The sequence below is a fragment of the Felis catus genome, chromosome E3 (genome assembly GCF_018350175.1).
Source record: "Felis catus isolate Fca126 chromosome E3, F.catus_Fca126_mat1.0, whole genome shotgun sequence".
NCBI lineage: Eukaryota > Metazoa > Chordata > Mammalia > Carnivora > Felidae > Felis > Felis catus.
Window position 1 is genome coordinate 34934694 of NC_058383.1, and position 15369 is coordinate 34950062.

At 47.5% G+C, this 15369-nt stretch overlaps 1 protein-coding gene across 7 annotated transcripts in view; it reads right to left on the bottom strand.

Moving 5' to 3' along the window:
- RBFOX1 (RNA binding fox-1 homolog 1) overlaps positions 1–15369 on the bottom strand; it is a 2060838-nt gene that overhangs the window by 173104 nt on the left and 1872365 nt on the right. For all 7 annotated transcript variants that reach the window (XM_023246535.2, XM_045047971.1, XM_023246513.2 and 4 more), the window contains one exon: positions 9954–10196. In XM_023246535.2, coding sequence (XP_023102303.1) covers positions 9954–10196 — 243 coding nt within the window. The remainder of the gene's footprint in view (positions 1–9953; positions 10197–15369) is intronic.

The following is a 15369-nucleotide window of genomic DNA, read 5'->3' on the forward strand; positions in this document are numbered from 1 at the left end:
GAGCTAATTAGGTCAATGACTAGCTTGTACCAATCAGTCGGACTCAGACCTGAGTGGTTGAAACCTACTTGTATAAAAGTCATTCTATGTAAGAATTACCTTTATTTTCTTTTCTTCTAAAAAATTTTTTCTTTTAATGTTTATTTATTTTTGAGAGACAGAGAGACAGAATGCAAGTGAGTTGGGGCAAAGAGAGAGGGAGGCACAGAATCTGAAGCAGGCTCCATGCTCCAAGCTGTGAGCATAGAGCCCAACGTGGGGGTCGAACTCACGAGCTGCGAGATCATGACCTGAGCCGAAGTCGGACGCTCAGCTGACTGAGCCACCCAGGCGCCCCTATTTTCTTTTATTACAGTTTATTTTTATTTATTTTGAGAGTGAGATAGAGAGTAAATGGGAGAGGGGCAGAGAAAGACGGAGGAAGAGAGGGAGAGAGGGAGAGAGAGAGAAAATACCAAGCAGACTCCGTGCTGTCAGCACAGAGTCCGACATGGGGCTCGAACTCACAAACTGTGAGATCATGGCCTGCATCAAACTCAAGAGTCAGATGCTTAACCAACTGAGCCACCCAGGTGCCCCATGAGAATTACTTTGAAAACCAATGTGGGGATTTGGGCCTTAGTTTCACTCTTAACGCGCAAGAAGTTACACACTGTTAGGATGAATTTATTCTCCCCCAAAAAATGGTTTGAATGGAAAATTAAGGACAAAGGAGAACACTCTGATTTCCCATTATGAAAGATGGGACTTTCTCATAATTATAATGGTTTCTATGGTAGAGGGTTTGCTGTGTGCCCATCACTGCGAAAGCCTTCCGCGACCTCACTGCTGCTCTAAACCTCACATGATCAAAGGTGGTAGGTGAGGCTCAGAGTGGTTACATCACATGCCAATGGTCCCCAACAGTCGATTCTTTATCGCTTCTCTTGATTATACCTAATGGCATTTACCCAGGGCCATTTTCTTCGAGCTGTCATGGGAGTCATGAGAACCTTCACCTCCACCGGATTCCAAGGTCATAGCCCTGTCCTACAACTGGACACTAGACACGTGGGTCTCGGATGATCTCAGCTATCCACCCCTCTCAGAGTTATCCTAAGATGGGCTTAATCATGCCATGTGGCTCCTCAGGACTGGGGACTTTGGTGAACAGACTCTTTAGAACAGTAATATGGCCCTGGTATTGGGTAATAAAGGTCTTTAACTTGTCCTGTAAGCCATGGGCCATTCAGTTTAATGATATCCCGGAGAGAGAAGCGTAATACTTGGCTTTGTGAGGGGACAAGAGAATGTTCCTGTGTCCTTAAAGTAAATGTGAACTTTAGGCAAATAGAACCTGTGTGGACAAAACAGCTCAGCCACACTGTCATCTGAAAAGACAATTGTGAAGCCACCGAAATGTGTTATTGGAGTTTGCTCAAGGCACAGGTCTCAAATAAGAGCACCTGCTAAGCTTGTAATACAGTACGTGCTGGGGTCCACTGGGGCCCTCCCCAGGGCAGGATGGGTGATTCCCAGGCAAAGCGTTCCTTTCTGCAGTACTGGGGATACCTTCTGGGCTCTGTGCCCTTCTGAGTTTTGGTCTTGAGTCTGACACACCTGGTGTAGAGCTTTCACTTCTACTTATTAGCTACAATGATCTTCAGGACGTTCCTTGCCTCAGCTCCTTACTATAACATGGGGATGATAATGCCTCATACGTACTTAAAATTTTTTTTGGTAATAGAGGGTCAAGACAACTTGAGATTATGTGTGAAAAGAGCTTGGAACATAGTCTGACACTCACTGAGCAAAACTATTATTTTTGAGATTGCTATTCCCCATCTCCTGTTTCGCTGTGGCTACCCACCCTATTTTTAGACAGACATCCCTCAATGATTTGGCCAAATTTTAAACATGCACAGGTGAGGCCCAAGTTCTCCAGCAGGGACAGGAACTCTCCGGTGTTCTACAAGGTGGCTCTGAGGGTTGGTGGGAAGGGAAGAGAAAGAAGTTTTGGAGAAGGGCAGAACCCCAGTGGAGGAAGGGAACAGTAGGGATGGTAAGAGCTGAGAGGTCAAGTGACCAGCCCGGGACCTTTCAGCTTCTGAATAGTGGAGCAGAAGGTCTAATCCCAACAAACCTGGAATGTAAGTTCTTCACTGACCTGCTACTTTAAATCAGAGAGCAGGGCTGAAGAAACTGGCCTGGCAGAGAATTCTGGATTATTCGCCCAGGCCTCAGGCACTGGTCACCTATGCTGCCAGCCGGGAGACCCTCAAGGGAATACCCTGGAGGTCTGAGGAAAGAGGCCAGGCTTTGACGTGACATAGAACTGGTGAGGCTCTCCACCCTGTCACTCACAATTCTCCCAAACTCACGACGTCTTTGCCTCTTTGCACCTGTTTCCCCAGTGTAAAATGTGAGTACTGGTATCATTTAAAGGGGTTGGTGGGAGGGCAAAACAAGACGATGACTGTGCAGTGCCCAACATGGACCGTGGACCACAGCAGCCTTCAGTCAATGACAGCACACCTCCCTCCCCTCTTCCCTGACAGCAGACTACTCTCAGATTATCTTCTCTTGTTAGAGAGAGGGGGAAGCCATGGGCAAGCACACGCAGTCAGAATGGCCATGAGCCGGGAGCTGGATGGCACACTGTTGAACAAGGGTGTGGGCGGCACACCTTCTCAGGTACTGCCTGTGGGGGTAGCTGAACCGCCTCCACATTTTAGATCCATGTGCCTTTTAACCACTCACACAGAGACACCGAGGGGTAGACAGCAATCTCTGTGCCCAGCTACTCACTACAGCCTAACAGGGAATAACAACACTGCAACATAAACCCCAGAAATAGCCTCAGTTCCCCCAGTGAGACACCTCTGCAAGTAAGATCGCAGGCGAATGTCTACAAGAATGAGCTGGATCCCAAAGCGTGGCACAGAATGATCTTCCAGATGCACAGTGTGCCCAAGTGGGTGCTCAGTCGACTTCAGTTCTGTTCTTTGGGGAAGAGGAATTAGAGATGCCAAGATTTGATTCAGAGACAGAAAGACAGGAGAGAGACAGAGACAGAGAGGCAGAGAGGAGTAGACAAGCAGGCTGCTACAGACTAAATGTCTGTGTCCCCCCAGATTTACATGTGGAAATCCAACCCCCCCCCCCCAAGGTGATGACATTGGGAGATGTGGCATTTGGGAGGTGATGAGGTCATAAGGCGGAGCCCTCATAAAGAAGCCTCAGAGAGCTCCTCGTCCCCTTTCACCACGTGAAGACACGGGGGAAGTTCGTCCCCACCAGACGTGGCCACTGCCACCGTCATGATCACGGACTTGTCAGTCCCAGAACCAGGAAATAAATGTCTGCTGTTTATAAGCCACCCAGTTGGTAGTATTTCTGTTCTAGCAGCCCGAATGGACCAAGACACAGGCATATGCTTCCACTGGCACAAAACGTTTCTGGAAGGAAATACAAGGAATTGGTAACTGTTGTTTCTGGCAGGGAGACGAAGAACTAAGAAATTTTGGTTTTCATTGTACACCCTTTTCTAAAGTGTGGCTTTTTTAACCACAATCCTGAGATGCTTTCAAATAATAATAATAATAATAATAATAATAATAATAGTAATAATATCAACAGCAGCAGCACCCAGTGAACAGAAAAGTACACTGAGTTTTGCCCGTTCCTCAGCTACACAACTGGCTTTAGAGGCAGAGCCAGTATTTAAAGGGATCAAAACAGGAAGTCATCACCAACTAATGTCTTCACTTTGTAAAGGTATTAAAGAAGTCTGGAGACCCAGTTGCTGCTTTAGTTGGAAGCAGCTGAGGGTCAAGGACTCAGCTTCTCAAGCAGCTCTTGTCCCTGTTAACAGAGCCCAGAGCTCGGGGATCTAGCTGTAGGACCCACATTGTTTCTCCCATCAGTTCCCAGAACGGGTGGGAGACTTTGAAACAGACTGCAGAGGTGTTAAAAATAGAAGTTAAGTTGCTACTGGAGATACATGGAGAATTCACTACTTGCAAATCTCTAATTATAAAATGTCAAGAGTAAAATACCTTGTCAGGAACAGTATCTAATATAATACAGTATTGGGTCTGTCAACACAGTGATCCATGATGTGTTTGGAGGCCTACATTAAATAGACATCCAGCAGAAAAATGTCCTGTGGGGACTCATCTCAGCCCTTGGGGAACAGAAAGGATGACCTGGTAAGTCTTTTCTGTCTGTAATTTCTTTGCTCAGCTCTGGGAAGCTTTGGGAGCTCTGGGTGCATCCTGCTTCCCTTTTACAGATTCTGCACTTTGTGTTAAATCATGTGCATATATTAGATGTTCTTGGAGCCTACCAGATGGATGGATGTTTTCTCGTACCCAAAACTACTCGGTTTCCCAACGAAATGATGTCCTCGACAGTGCCCTCAGACTGGCATTAAGCACCGTGCACGAAGGACAGTGAGGGTGATTCCAGACACAACACTCCCCTATGGAGAATAACTTAGGCATGCTAATACAGGGCTATGTATTCTAGGGTTGGGAGAACGTGGGTCTGACCCACTTGGAGGGTAAATTATTTCCTTGAGTAATGCAGAACTTGCAGTGGAGAGAGGGGTACGCTTAGTCAATGTGTGAGGATACAGAGACATTTTGAGGCAAACTTGTCATAGACCATGTTCTCCTTGGTCGGGTCATGAAAGTCCAACTGAAAAGTAGGTCATGGGCAGCAGAAGCACCTTCCATACTGGCCAAGACAGAAAAGCATATGCATGGAATCATTTGTAGTAGAAAACAAGACGGCCCCTTATATGTTCCTGCTCCTCCCCAATGCTGGGTAAGCCCCTTGCTTCAGTTTATAATGGTTCCTCTTTGAAACTTCCTGCAACAGTATGTACCCCACCCCGCCCCGCCGCCCACCAACCCCAAACATGGCTGGAGAAAACCAAATGGCCAGGTAACTAACCCTCCACAAATTCACACTCTGTCAGCGCCGAGGGGAACTTGTTGCCCCTCAGATACTCTAGGAATCATCTGAGCCAAACTCCTGACATGTCTGCTCAATTTCAGGAATAAATCCATTGCTTCCCCAACTCCTCTGCTTCTCTCTGTCAGCTGATAGTGACTTCGTCACTGAGAACGTGAAGGCAACAGAGAAGGAGCTCCTCACAGGATCTCCTGACTTAAGATTTCTCCATGTGCTGGTACATTCACTCCTTCTTCTTGCTATGGTCTGAATGTTCCTGCCTCTCCCTATTCACATGTTGGAATCCTAAAGCCCCAGTGATGGTGTTAGGAGCTGGGGCTTTAGGGGCTGATTAGGTCATGAGGTGGCACCCTCATGAATGGGATTGGCGTTCTTAAAAAGGAGACCCAGAGAGCTGCCTTGCCTCTTTCACCATGTGAAGACACAGGGAGAAGGCACTGGCTATGAACCAGGAAGGGGCCCTCACTGGACCACACTGGCACCTTGATCTTGGACTTACAGCCTCCAGATTTGTGAGCAACACATTTCCGCTATTTATGAGACAGTCTGTGGGATTTGGTTACAGCAGCCCAAATGGACTAAGATGCATCTCTTCTGTCTCAAAACTGAAATGTTTCCATGGGGAGCCTGGGTGGTGCAGTCGGTTAAGCGTCCGACTTCAGCCAGGTCACGATCTCGCGGTCCGTGAGTTCGAGCCCCGCGTCGGGCTCTGGGCTGATGGCTCAGAGCCTGGAGCCTGTTTCCGATTCTGTGTCTCCCTCTCTCTCTGCCCCTCCCCCGTTCATGCTCTGTCTCTCTCTGTCCCCAAAATAAATAAACATTGAAAAAAAAAACAACAAAAAACCAAAAAAACTGAAATGTTTCCAAATGTTCATAGATGCCTTATTTGTAGCGGCCCAAAGCTGAAAACAATCCAGGTAGCCATCCACAAGTAAGTGGATTGACAAATTGTGGCACATCCACGCAATGGTTTGCGACTCAGCAATGAAAAGCAGTGAGCTACTGATACACGGGACAAGTCAGATGAATCTAAAAGCAATGACGGTGAGCCCCGAGAGAAGCCAGGCAAAAAGAACCCATAACATTTGATTTTGTTGCTATAAAATTCTAGAAATTAACAACTAAGCTAGAGTGAAAGAAGCAGATCTGTGGGTTCCCCCGGGAATGAGGTAGAGGGCAAGGAAGAAAGATTGTAGAGGGGCATGAGAAAACTTTGGGGGTGATGGATATGTTGGTTACAACATCTGTACATATGTCAACGCTCATCAAATTTCACACTGTAAATACAGAGCGGTTATTGTATGCCAGTTATATATTAATAAAGTTATAAAAAAAGTAGGTCTTCTTCTTTCCTAGACCACCTGCTCTATTTGTACACCCTTGGTCACCTCTCCTGAGTCATCATTCCCCAGCTCTTGTTCCCTGTCCCCACCACCTGGCCCCACAGGTGCCTTCTCTTTGGCATAAAATAGGATCCGAAATTGATGCTTGTACAAATTGCTTCCCTGAATTCTTACGCCCCTGAGTTGTTGTCTTTTCTTTCTCTTTACTCCAAGTGCTTACGACGACGGATAGTGCACTCTACCCCCAATCATTCCCATTTATTTCTCCACTCCCGGTCCCCTGGCATCTCTCCCCAACACTCTAGGGGCACTGCTTCTTCTCTGTCTCCAGTGATGGCAACTTCAGTAATGTCTCCTGAATTCGCAGCTGCCAGGCTGCCCCGACAACACTCTTCTGGTTCAATTTCCACACTGGATACCCAGGGGATACCCCATTCATGTCTCCCTTGGCTCCGTGCCTTCCAACCCTCACCGCTTATGAGTTTTTCAAGGATCTGCCTGCCCTTTTCTTCATTCCCTATACTCGGCAAATGTATCTACTCTGGCCTCTCCATACAAATGGCTCACCCTTGGCTCTGACCGGATTCTCTGTTTAATACCTCTAGTGAGAAGATCCAAAGCACCTTATCACTGACTCTGGTAGGCCCATCTTTGGTCTCTATATTTGGTTATGGGGCTCCTCCGTGGCTCCATTCCCAGCTTCAGACACTGAACGAATACAACCCTGTGCAAACCAGGGAAAGAGAGTGATTCCCAAGGGTCTTTCCCTAGGAATGTGGTATGATGTCAGGAGCTGCAGGGACCATCCCAGAAAACTAGAGAATGTAGTTAAGCAGGAAGAAAAAGAGACTGAAATGGATCTTGTTGGAACCTAACACGTATGTGCCCCACACCAAGCTGTGTCTAAAGTCAGCCCACCTCTAAGACTTTTTGTTGTAAAAGTCAATACATTCCCTGCTGATTTTCTGTTACTAGCAACCAGAAGATTATGAAATGTATATTCCTTCAACCATGATGTGGAGGGACATCCCCCCACAAGTGTCCCATCACAGAAATACACTAAAGCCTTAAACATCTATGTTCTACAGTTTGCCACATTACAATCATAATAGAACGGAGAGTGTGCCTGCTCACTGTTTCACAGTGCCGCAGTGCCTGGGCCACTATGGACACCCCACACCCTGTTGAACTTTGTGTTGATCTCTAAAGAGTTCTTTTTGTGAGAGAAGGACATTGAGCATCACAACATCCCAAATGGACTAAGATCTCTTTTTAGGTATGCATCATTAACCCTTCTAAAATTTCATTTTATAACTCTTCTGGCTTAAACTCTTTTCAACGGTTCCCATTGCCCTTAATGTGGAAGTCTATCCACTGATCAAACCCACCAGGCCTGTGGGGTATGATCCCCGGTGACTGCCCCATTCCATCCTTTGCCACTGCACCCCCAAACCTTCTTCACCCTGGCCTCTTTTTAATTCTTTGAATAAGCCAAGATCTTTTCAACCTTGGCATTACTGGCCTCGATATTCCTTCTGCCTGGAAAGTGTGTCTTCTCATCTTAACATCTTCTTAAAGACATCATCCTAGACTACTCATCTGCAGGCAGTACCCATAATCTTTATCCTCCATGGCACCTGTCGTTTTCTTAAGAGCAGGTATCACAGTTTGTGTTTATACAAGCTGTTTGAATGACACATGCTCACTCTATGACTGTCATGCAAAGTTATAAGAGGGAAAGGATAATTTCTGTTCCATTCAACCACATCGCTGGGATGAGTCCTGGCCACAGTAGATACTTAAAAATATTCATGAACGAATGAATCTTCCACAGCAGGTTAGTACACTTGGCGTGAATTGAGGCTTAATAGATAGTGTCTGATTGGGCATTATTATCCCTTTTGTAGTCCTAAGATAACCTTCTGAAGCCCTACCATCGTTGACTGTCACAGAATAACCCAAAACAAATAAATGGCAACACCATCACTATAACCTGGTCGTCAACACAATGGTAACAAACACCTGCTAAACCAGCAAACCCGTTAAATGAACGCATCCCTAAGTTTGAACAGTCAGCTATAGACAGGCAATAGCAGCACTAATCACAAAACCCCAAAGGTGGAAACAACCCAAATGCCCATCAGTGAATGGAGGTACAAACAAGAGTGGCATATCCATAAAATGGAATTATATTCAGTCACGGAAGGGAATAAAGTACTGATACGTGCTACAGTGTGGATGAACCCTGAAAACATTCTATTAAGTAAAAGAAGCCAGTCACAAAAGGTCGGACATGGTGTGATCCCATTTTTTATGAAATGCCTAGAATAGGCAAATCCATACGGGCAGAAAGCACATTTGCAGGAATGTGGATCGTCTGCTTAATGGGTAGAGCGTTTCCTCCTGGGGAGACGAAAATGTTCTGGAACTAGATACAGTGATAGCTGCACTGAGCTGTGAGTTTCTCAATCCCACTGAATTATACACACAAAACTGGTTGAAGTGGTAAAATTCACCTCATAGACGTATTTTACCACAATTAAAAAAGGGGAGACAGGCAACACACAATGTTAGAGTGTATACTATTTTTAAAAATCTCCGAACCTAACCTCCAAACGTAAAACCCTCCTGCTTCAAACCAAGAAATCCCTTCACAAGTCTGGTTTTTCAGAGGCCTGGGGGCAGGAGAAAGAGGCACAGTTAGTTGCCTTCCATCTATAAAATGTTCTGGACTACAGGCCTGGTGTGCTTGTAAAGAATTCCTCAGAACCTCTCAGATGTGCAGATACATCTTGTGGTATATGCGGGGTGATTTCAGGTCAGGCACAAACGAACAAGTGTTTCATTTTAACAATTAGTTTTCTTTAGGCTTATCTTTGACTAGTAGCCAACAATGGTGGCTTTTAACTTACGGTGGTGAAAAAATGCATCTTTTTTGTTTGTTGGCTTGCTTTTAATCCCCGGAATGCATTCACATGCAATGAAATGTACTCTCTTTGGTGCATAAAGTCACGCAAACAAACAGCCACCATCAAAATACAGAAAATTCCATGAGCCCAGCAAAATTCTCTGGCGCTCCCCTTTGCAGTCCAGGCCTCCCCCACCCTAGGGCTCCCAGAAAACACAAAAGAACACAGGTGAATCTCAAAGGCATGAAGAAGGCTAAGGAGGCTGAAGAAGACAGGGGCCGACATGGGCAGGAGCTGTGAACACGCATGAAGTCTCTTTCCGGGGGACAGAAATATTCCGAAATTAGACTGTGCCAAATGGTTGCACAACTCTGCAAATATACTAGGAATCGGTGATTTGTGCACCGGAAACTGGTGAATTTTATGGTATATAAATTATATCTCCATAAAGCTGTTTAAAAAATCACGCAGTGTATAATCCTACTGAGAGGACATGATTCCAGAAAAGGCAGAACAACAGGAACAGAAATTAGATGAGAGTTTCCCCTCACGAACAAAGTTAGGGGAAAAAGCATTGATTTCAGTAAGCAACATGAGAGGAGGCCTGCAGACAGGTGAATTCTACGAGCCGCTGCGACAGGGGCGGGCTCAGGGGTTGCTCCGCTGCAGGAGCCCCCGTGGGGTGGGGTGCGCCCGGCCGCCACTGCCCCCTCCCCCCGCCCCGGGACCGGCGCCCACTTACTGTGGCAGTGCCGGACACGGTCTGCGCGCTCGTGTCCGCTGCGCTCTGCTCGGAGTGCGTCTGGGCGGGAGGATACAGGTTTAACGTGTGCTCCGGTACGGTGGTCTGGCCCGTGTACTCTGGTGCGGGGTGGGGATGAGGGGCCGTGTATTCCGCGGGGATGCCGTTCTGGGGGGGAGCAAACTGGGCCGAAGCGTAAGGCTGAGCCATGGTGTCCGGGGCAGCTGCTGCTTCCTGATTACCCTGGAAAATCAGAAAGGGGGAGACAAGGCGAAACACCGTGAGCGCGAACCAGGCAGAACCTCTCCCTGGGGCCCAAGGATGAGCGCTCCGCCGACACTTTGCAGGTGCCAGCACTGTGCCAAGAGACTGAGATGGATGCATCCCACTTAATCTTCACCAGACTCTATAAGGAAATAGTACCTGTCATTTATATAGACCTAACCCCATTGCGCAGATGCAGAAATCAAGGCTCAGAAAGGTGCAGGGAAGTCACATTCCCCAGGCCATCCAGCCCCATAGCCAAGGAGTGGGAGGGTCTGTGCCCTGCTCGATTGGATTTTTCTGGCAGATCCTCCTTATTTCATCCCCATTTTGGAACATGTGAGCATGTAGTTGTCTCCAGTGACAGCAGAGACTTGATTTGATACTTAAAATGCCAAGAGAGAGATTAAATTGAACGTGTGTGTTCTTGAGAAGAGACACAATTCATCTAAGCGTTTGAATTTAATCAAAGTTTTATGTGACTTGGCTCACATAATGGGATGGAGGGGTCCTTTTAATGGTCACAGTGTGCGTGTGCGTGTGCGTGTGCGTGTGTGTGTGATGTTCCCAGTGCCAATATGAAGCAGCCAATGGAAAGTCAAGGCCTAATTTGGACAAAGATGGCACTCTGTGATACTGTGTTCACCATTTTAAGTATCTTTTCAAAATGCTGGACTTCACTCAGCCTCATTAGTCAATGCCTCCCCCCACCCCTTGCCTTTTTTTTTTTTTTTATAAGCACAGAGTATTATATAACAATTCACCCTTCCAATCTAGGCAAAACATGCAGTGTGATAATTACAGTCAAGTCAAAAGAATTAAAAAAAAAACCCTGAATTCAAATGCTTCCATTTCAGGAAATATCTCTCTCCACCCCACCCCTACCCTTATAACTCTACTACCCTACACACACACACACACACACACACACACACACACACACACCATCAGAAACTGTAACCCAGGGGGCCAAATTTTTCATGGTCTCAAGAGATGGGATTGCACGGTCAGAGAGAGAGAGAGAAGCTTAGCAATTAAGCACACCAAAGAGCTGCCTCTTCCATTGTCTGTGGTCAATTAGATGTGACTTCAGCCCTCCTATAATGATACCAGGGCAAAAATGTCAGGATTGCTCACATCTCCTCAGTCCCCGCCACCAACATTTGAGAACCTCTTCAGCTAAAGCAACTTGAGTGCGGCAAAAACATTATGACATAGAAGGGGAGAAAAAAAAAAAGTTTATTCTCGGAGCAGCGCACAGAGCTTGTGCATTTGTTTAGAGGGGACCTTAATTAGAATGTTAAAGATGACACTTTGAAGAGAACGAAGCTTAGGATAAGTTTAAACCATTTTACAAGTGAAAACATTCCCATCACGCCCTTTCCTCCCCCAGCTGAACGTCTCCAAATGCCTGGGCCACTGGAAGCAGAAATGCACAGCCATTGCTTGCTTTCTAGCATCTTTTCCTAGCGTCTGGGGCTGAGCAGGGTCTGCCTGCGCTGTGGCTGGATCCCTGCCCATGGAGAGTTAACCCTGACCATCTTCAGGAAGCCACAGGGGACACTCAGGGTCCTTGCTGCTCAGTGTGCTTTTGTCTTCTCTTCAAGAACAGCACCTAGTTTTCTTTTAAGAGACACTTCCACTCTCAGCCCAGAGAGCACAGATGTGGCTGAGACCTGCCTCAGGTTACCTCTAGACACAGGACGCCCCGGCTAATCAGAGGGCTATAAAAACAATTCAGTCCCCAGGTGGCCCCTTGAAACCGGACCACCTAAAGCAGAAGCCACACCCAGCAGACCACGGAGCCCAGAAACTGAGAAACAAGTGAACCGAGTCCTGGCGACATTGTATCAAGTCTGGGATCCAGCTCTACCTGTGGTCAGTAACACCACTATTTGCTTTCCTTCCACGCATCAGTAAATGTCTCATTTCGTTTAAGATAGGTTTTTTTTTCCCCATGTTACTTACAACCAAAAGAGTCTGGACTAAGAAGAACAAAAACATCCTCTCCTGTTTATAAGCCAACTTGCACCCTTCTACTCTACAGGGCTGCTCAAGCAACATATCCCTCTGTACACACATTCCAGGCGATGCTGCTTCTCTCTGGCCGATCAGACCTTGAGAACCCCTCCAAAGGGAAATTCATTGTGCCAGATTCTACTTCTGGCCCAAGGCCTGTTTCGCTCCCCCCTACCTTCGATCTGGTGCATGTTTGAAATGAAAGTCAGACTTGAGAAAACTCCAGGGGTGGCCCCAGGGGGGAGCATGAAGTGCCCAGCAATGGCAGGGAGATGGTCACATAAAGAAAAGTTTTCCCTCCTGTGTCTTCAGCAGAAAACGGTTTTATGGCAACACCTATGCCCATGTGGCCTCTCTGCACGGCAGAGCAATCTCAGGAAGAGTGACCTGCCCTACCCCCCCCCCCCCCCGCCCAGGTTTCCAAAAACCATCAGAGGCTTAATCTTAGGATCTGGGCTCTCTCTGCTTCAAGAGGAGAGGAGCCTACCCTCAGGAAGCTGACGGGTGCTCCAGCTCTCAACAGCATCGACTCTACCCATTCACTGACCCTGCGCCTGGAAAGCCTTCGCTACTCCCTTTCCTGGCTAGCCTCGACTGCCCTTTTGGGTCCCTGAACAAGTCCTCCAGCCAGATTTCCCTGGCACCGAGCCCACTTCAGCTGTGTGTCCTCTATGCTCCCCTGGAACTTGTGGCCACATCTCACATGACTCCTAGGGCTGCCACTGGAGAGGGTCCTAAGGGCTGGGGACAGTGTCACATTCTACAGTGCCTCTCCAGGGTCCCACAGCATGCTAGCTACAACGTAGGCATTTATAAGCACTTGCTAAGTGAATGCATGCTTGAATGATGAACTTTGGGCTCTGTGGAGCTTAGCCTGGCAGCAGGCCATAGGGTGGGTCGGGGGGAGTAGGAAAGGGGTTGGCAAATGACCCATGAGACAAATCTGGCCCACTGGTCGTTTTGTAAATAAACTTTTACTGAGACACAGCCATGTTCATTGTGCTATAACGGCAGAGTCGAGTAGCTGTGAGAGACCCACAAAACTGAAACTATTTAACCATCTTGCTCTTTGCAGAAAAGTTTTCCAATCAAGGTGGTCAAGGTATCACTAAATATGGGGATGTCAACTAAGAAGCCACCATCGCATAAATAGTTTGGGCAGGAAATAAAGCTGGAAGTTAAACCGGGAGAGAGTGAAGGGGGGTGCATTCTCCCTATTCTCCCTAGAACCAAGGAGGGACGCTCAGCTATGAAGATGGCACCCAATGGAGGAGTCAGTCTTCTTCAGAACGTGGTTTCCATCTCTGCACGTCTGCGCTCTAAGCACACACACATGCAGGCTTCACTCTCAGCACAGTGGGCTACAGAGGGGGACATCCATGAGGGCCTCAGGCTTCTGTGCTCAGGGGAGAGGCATCCCTCTCCTCAAAGGTGCTCAGAAGGCACCCTGATGGATGCTGTTTTCCTCTCAGGCCTGGAAGGCGCCAGGCACTGTGCTGGGGTCTTTAAATCAGTATTTCTTTATGTTATGTTATGTTATGTTATGTTATGTTATGTTATGTTATGTTATGTTAATTTTAATGTGAATTTTATTTTTGAGAGAGACAGAGAGAGAATGAGCAGGGAGGGGCAGAGAGAGACGGAGACACAGAATCCGAAGCAGGCTCCAGGCTCTGAGCTGTCAGCACTCAGCCTGATGCACAGCTCAATCTCACGAACTGCGAGATCATGACCTGAGCCGAAGTCAGATGCTCAACCGACTGACCAGCCAGGTGCCCCTGCATCAGTATTTCCTACACAGGGTGACCGCTCCCTGGGGGACAGCTGACAGTGTGTGCAGACACTTTTGGTTGCCAACAGTGGGGGGAAAGGTTGCCGATGATGTCTAGAGGGTACAGGCCAAGGATGGTGCTGAAGCCCCTACAATGCACGGGACAGGCTGAGCCCCAAGTGTTCACTGTGCCCAGACCCAGATTCCCTGCTCTGCACGCACATGCTATATCTTCCATCCCATGGTACTTTGCTGTGGAGGACCCTGCAGCCCAGAACTAGGACGGATTTTGCAAGGTCACAGCAACAGCTCTTAGGGAAGTTGGGAGCTGAACTACAGCCTGGGTATCTCTCATCTGCCAAGGCTATCTGCTGGTGGCAACATTCATTCCCATTTTTAAACATACCTCTCTCTGTCATACATACACCTGTGGCCTCAAGACCTGTAACGCACCCTCCAGGAAGGCAGGTGCTGGGGGATGTGGGACAAAAATACCAGTGTCCCAGTAGCTGGACTAGCCCCTGGGGAGGGTTAGAGCAGAGGCCTGGGAAATTTGTGCCATCTAAGCTCAGAGCTTCATGAGGCTCTGAGGCCATCCTAGGAAAGAGAAGGGCCAGCTGGGGACAGGCTGCCAACCTCTACCAAACCTTGTGCATTCTGGCACACCCAACGCACTGAGCCCTAGGGTTGTGTCCGTGGCCACCCAGGAGCCCTTGGGTAGCAAGCATTTGGGTCCACGGGGCTCTGGACTGTACTCCTGTTCCTGAAGGCCTCAAACAGATGTTAGTGGGACCTCCCACAGTTACTTATTAACACTGACAGCCATTCCAGAGAGACCCTAATTAATATTCCCAACATTTGCAATTTGGGCTAATTACAGCTAATATTTAATTAAGATCATTGTACTTCCTGTGGAATTATTTTTCACCTTCAAATGGCTTCAGAGATGTCTTTGTTTCCTCCCTAGTGATGTTCCTGGATTCTGAGCTTGGCTGAAGTGTGTTTTCTGGAAAAATACATTTGCGTTAAGGGCACCTTTGGCACTCCAGGTCAAGGCAAATCTTGGGCACATGAACAGGATCCTGGTTGAAGGCTGAGGCCAACTTCACGTAGGTGACAGTGACAGACAAAAATTATTTGGAGCGTTCCGGCTAGACATTCCCTCATTTGTAGAAGCCGCCTTTCTTCTACCTCCGATGCCAAACCCCCACCTTTCCCTAAATAAGTGGAATGATCACAGAGATTCTGATATCTACTGAGTCAGGGTGCCTGTGGGTGTTCCGAGGTGATGAGGAGGGTGATTCTGCCTTTCACAGAACCCCCACATCACCGAGCAAGTGCTTCAAGAGATCTGCAAACCTA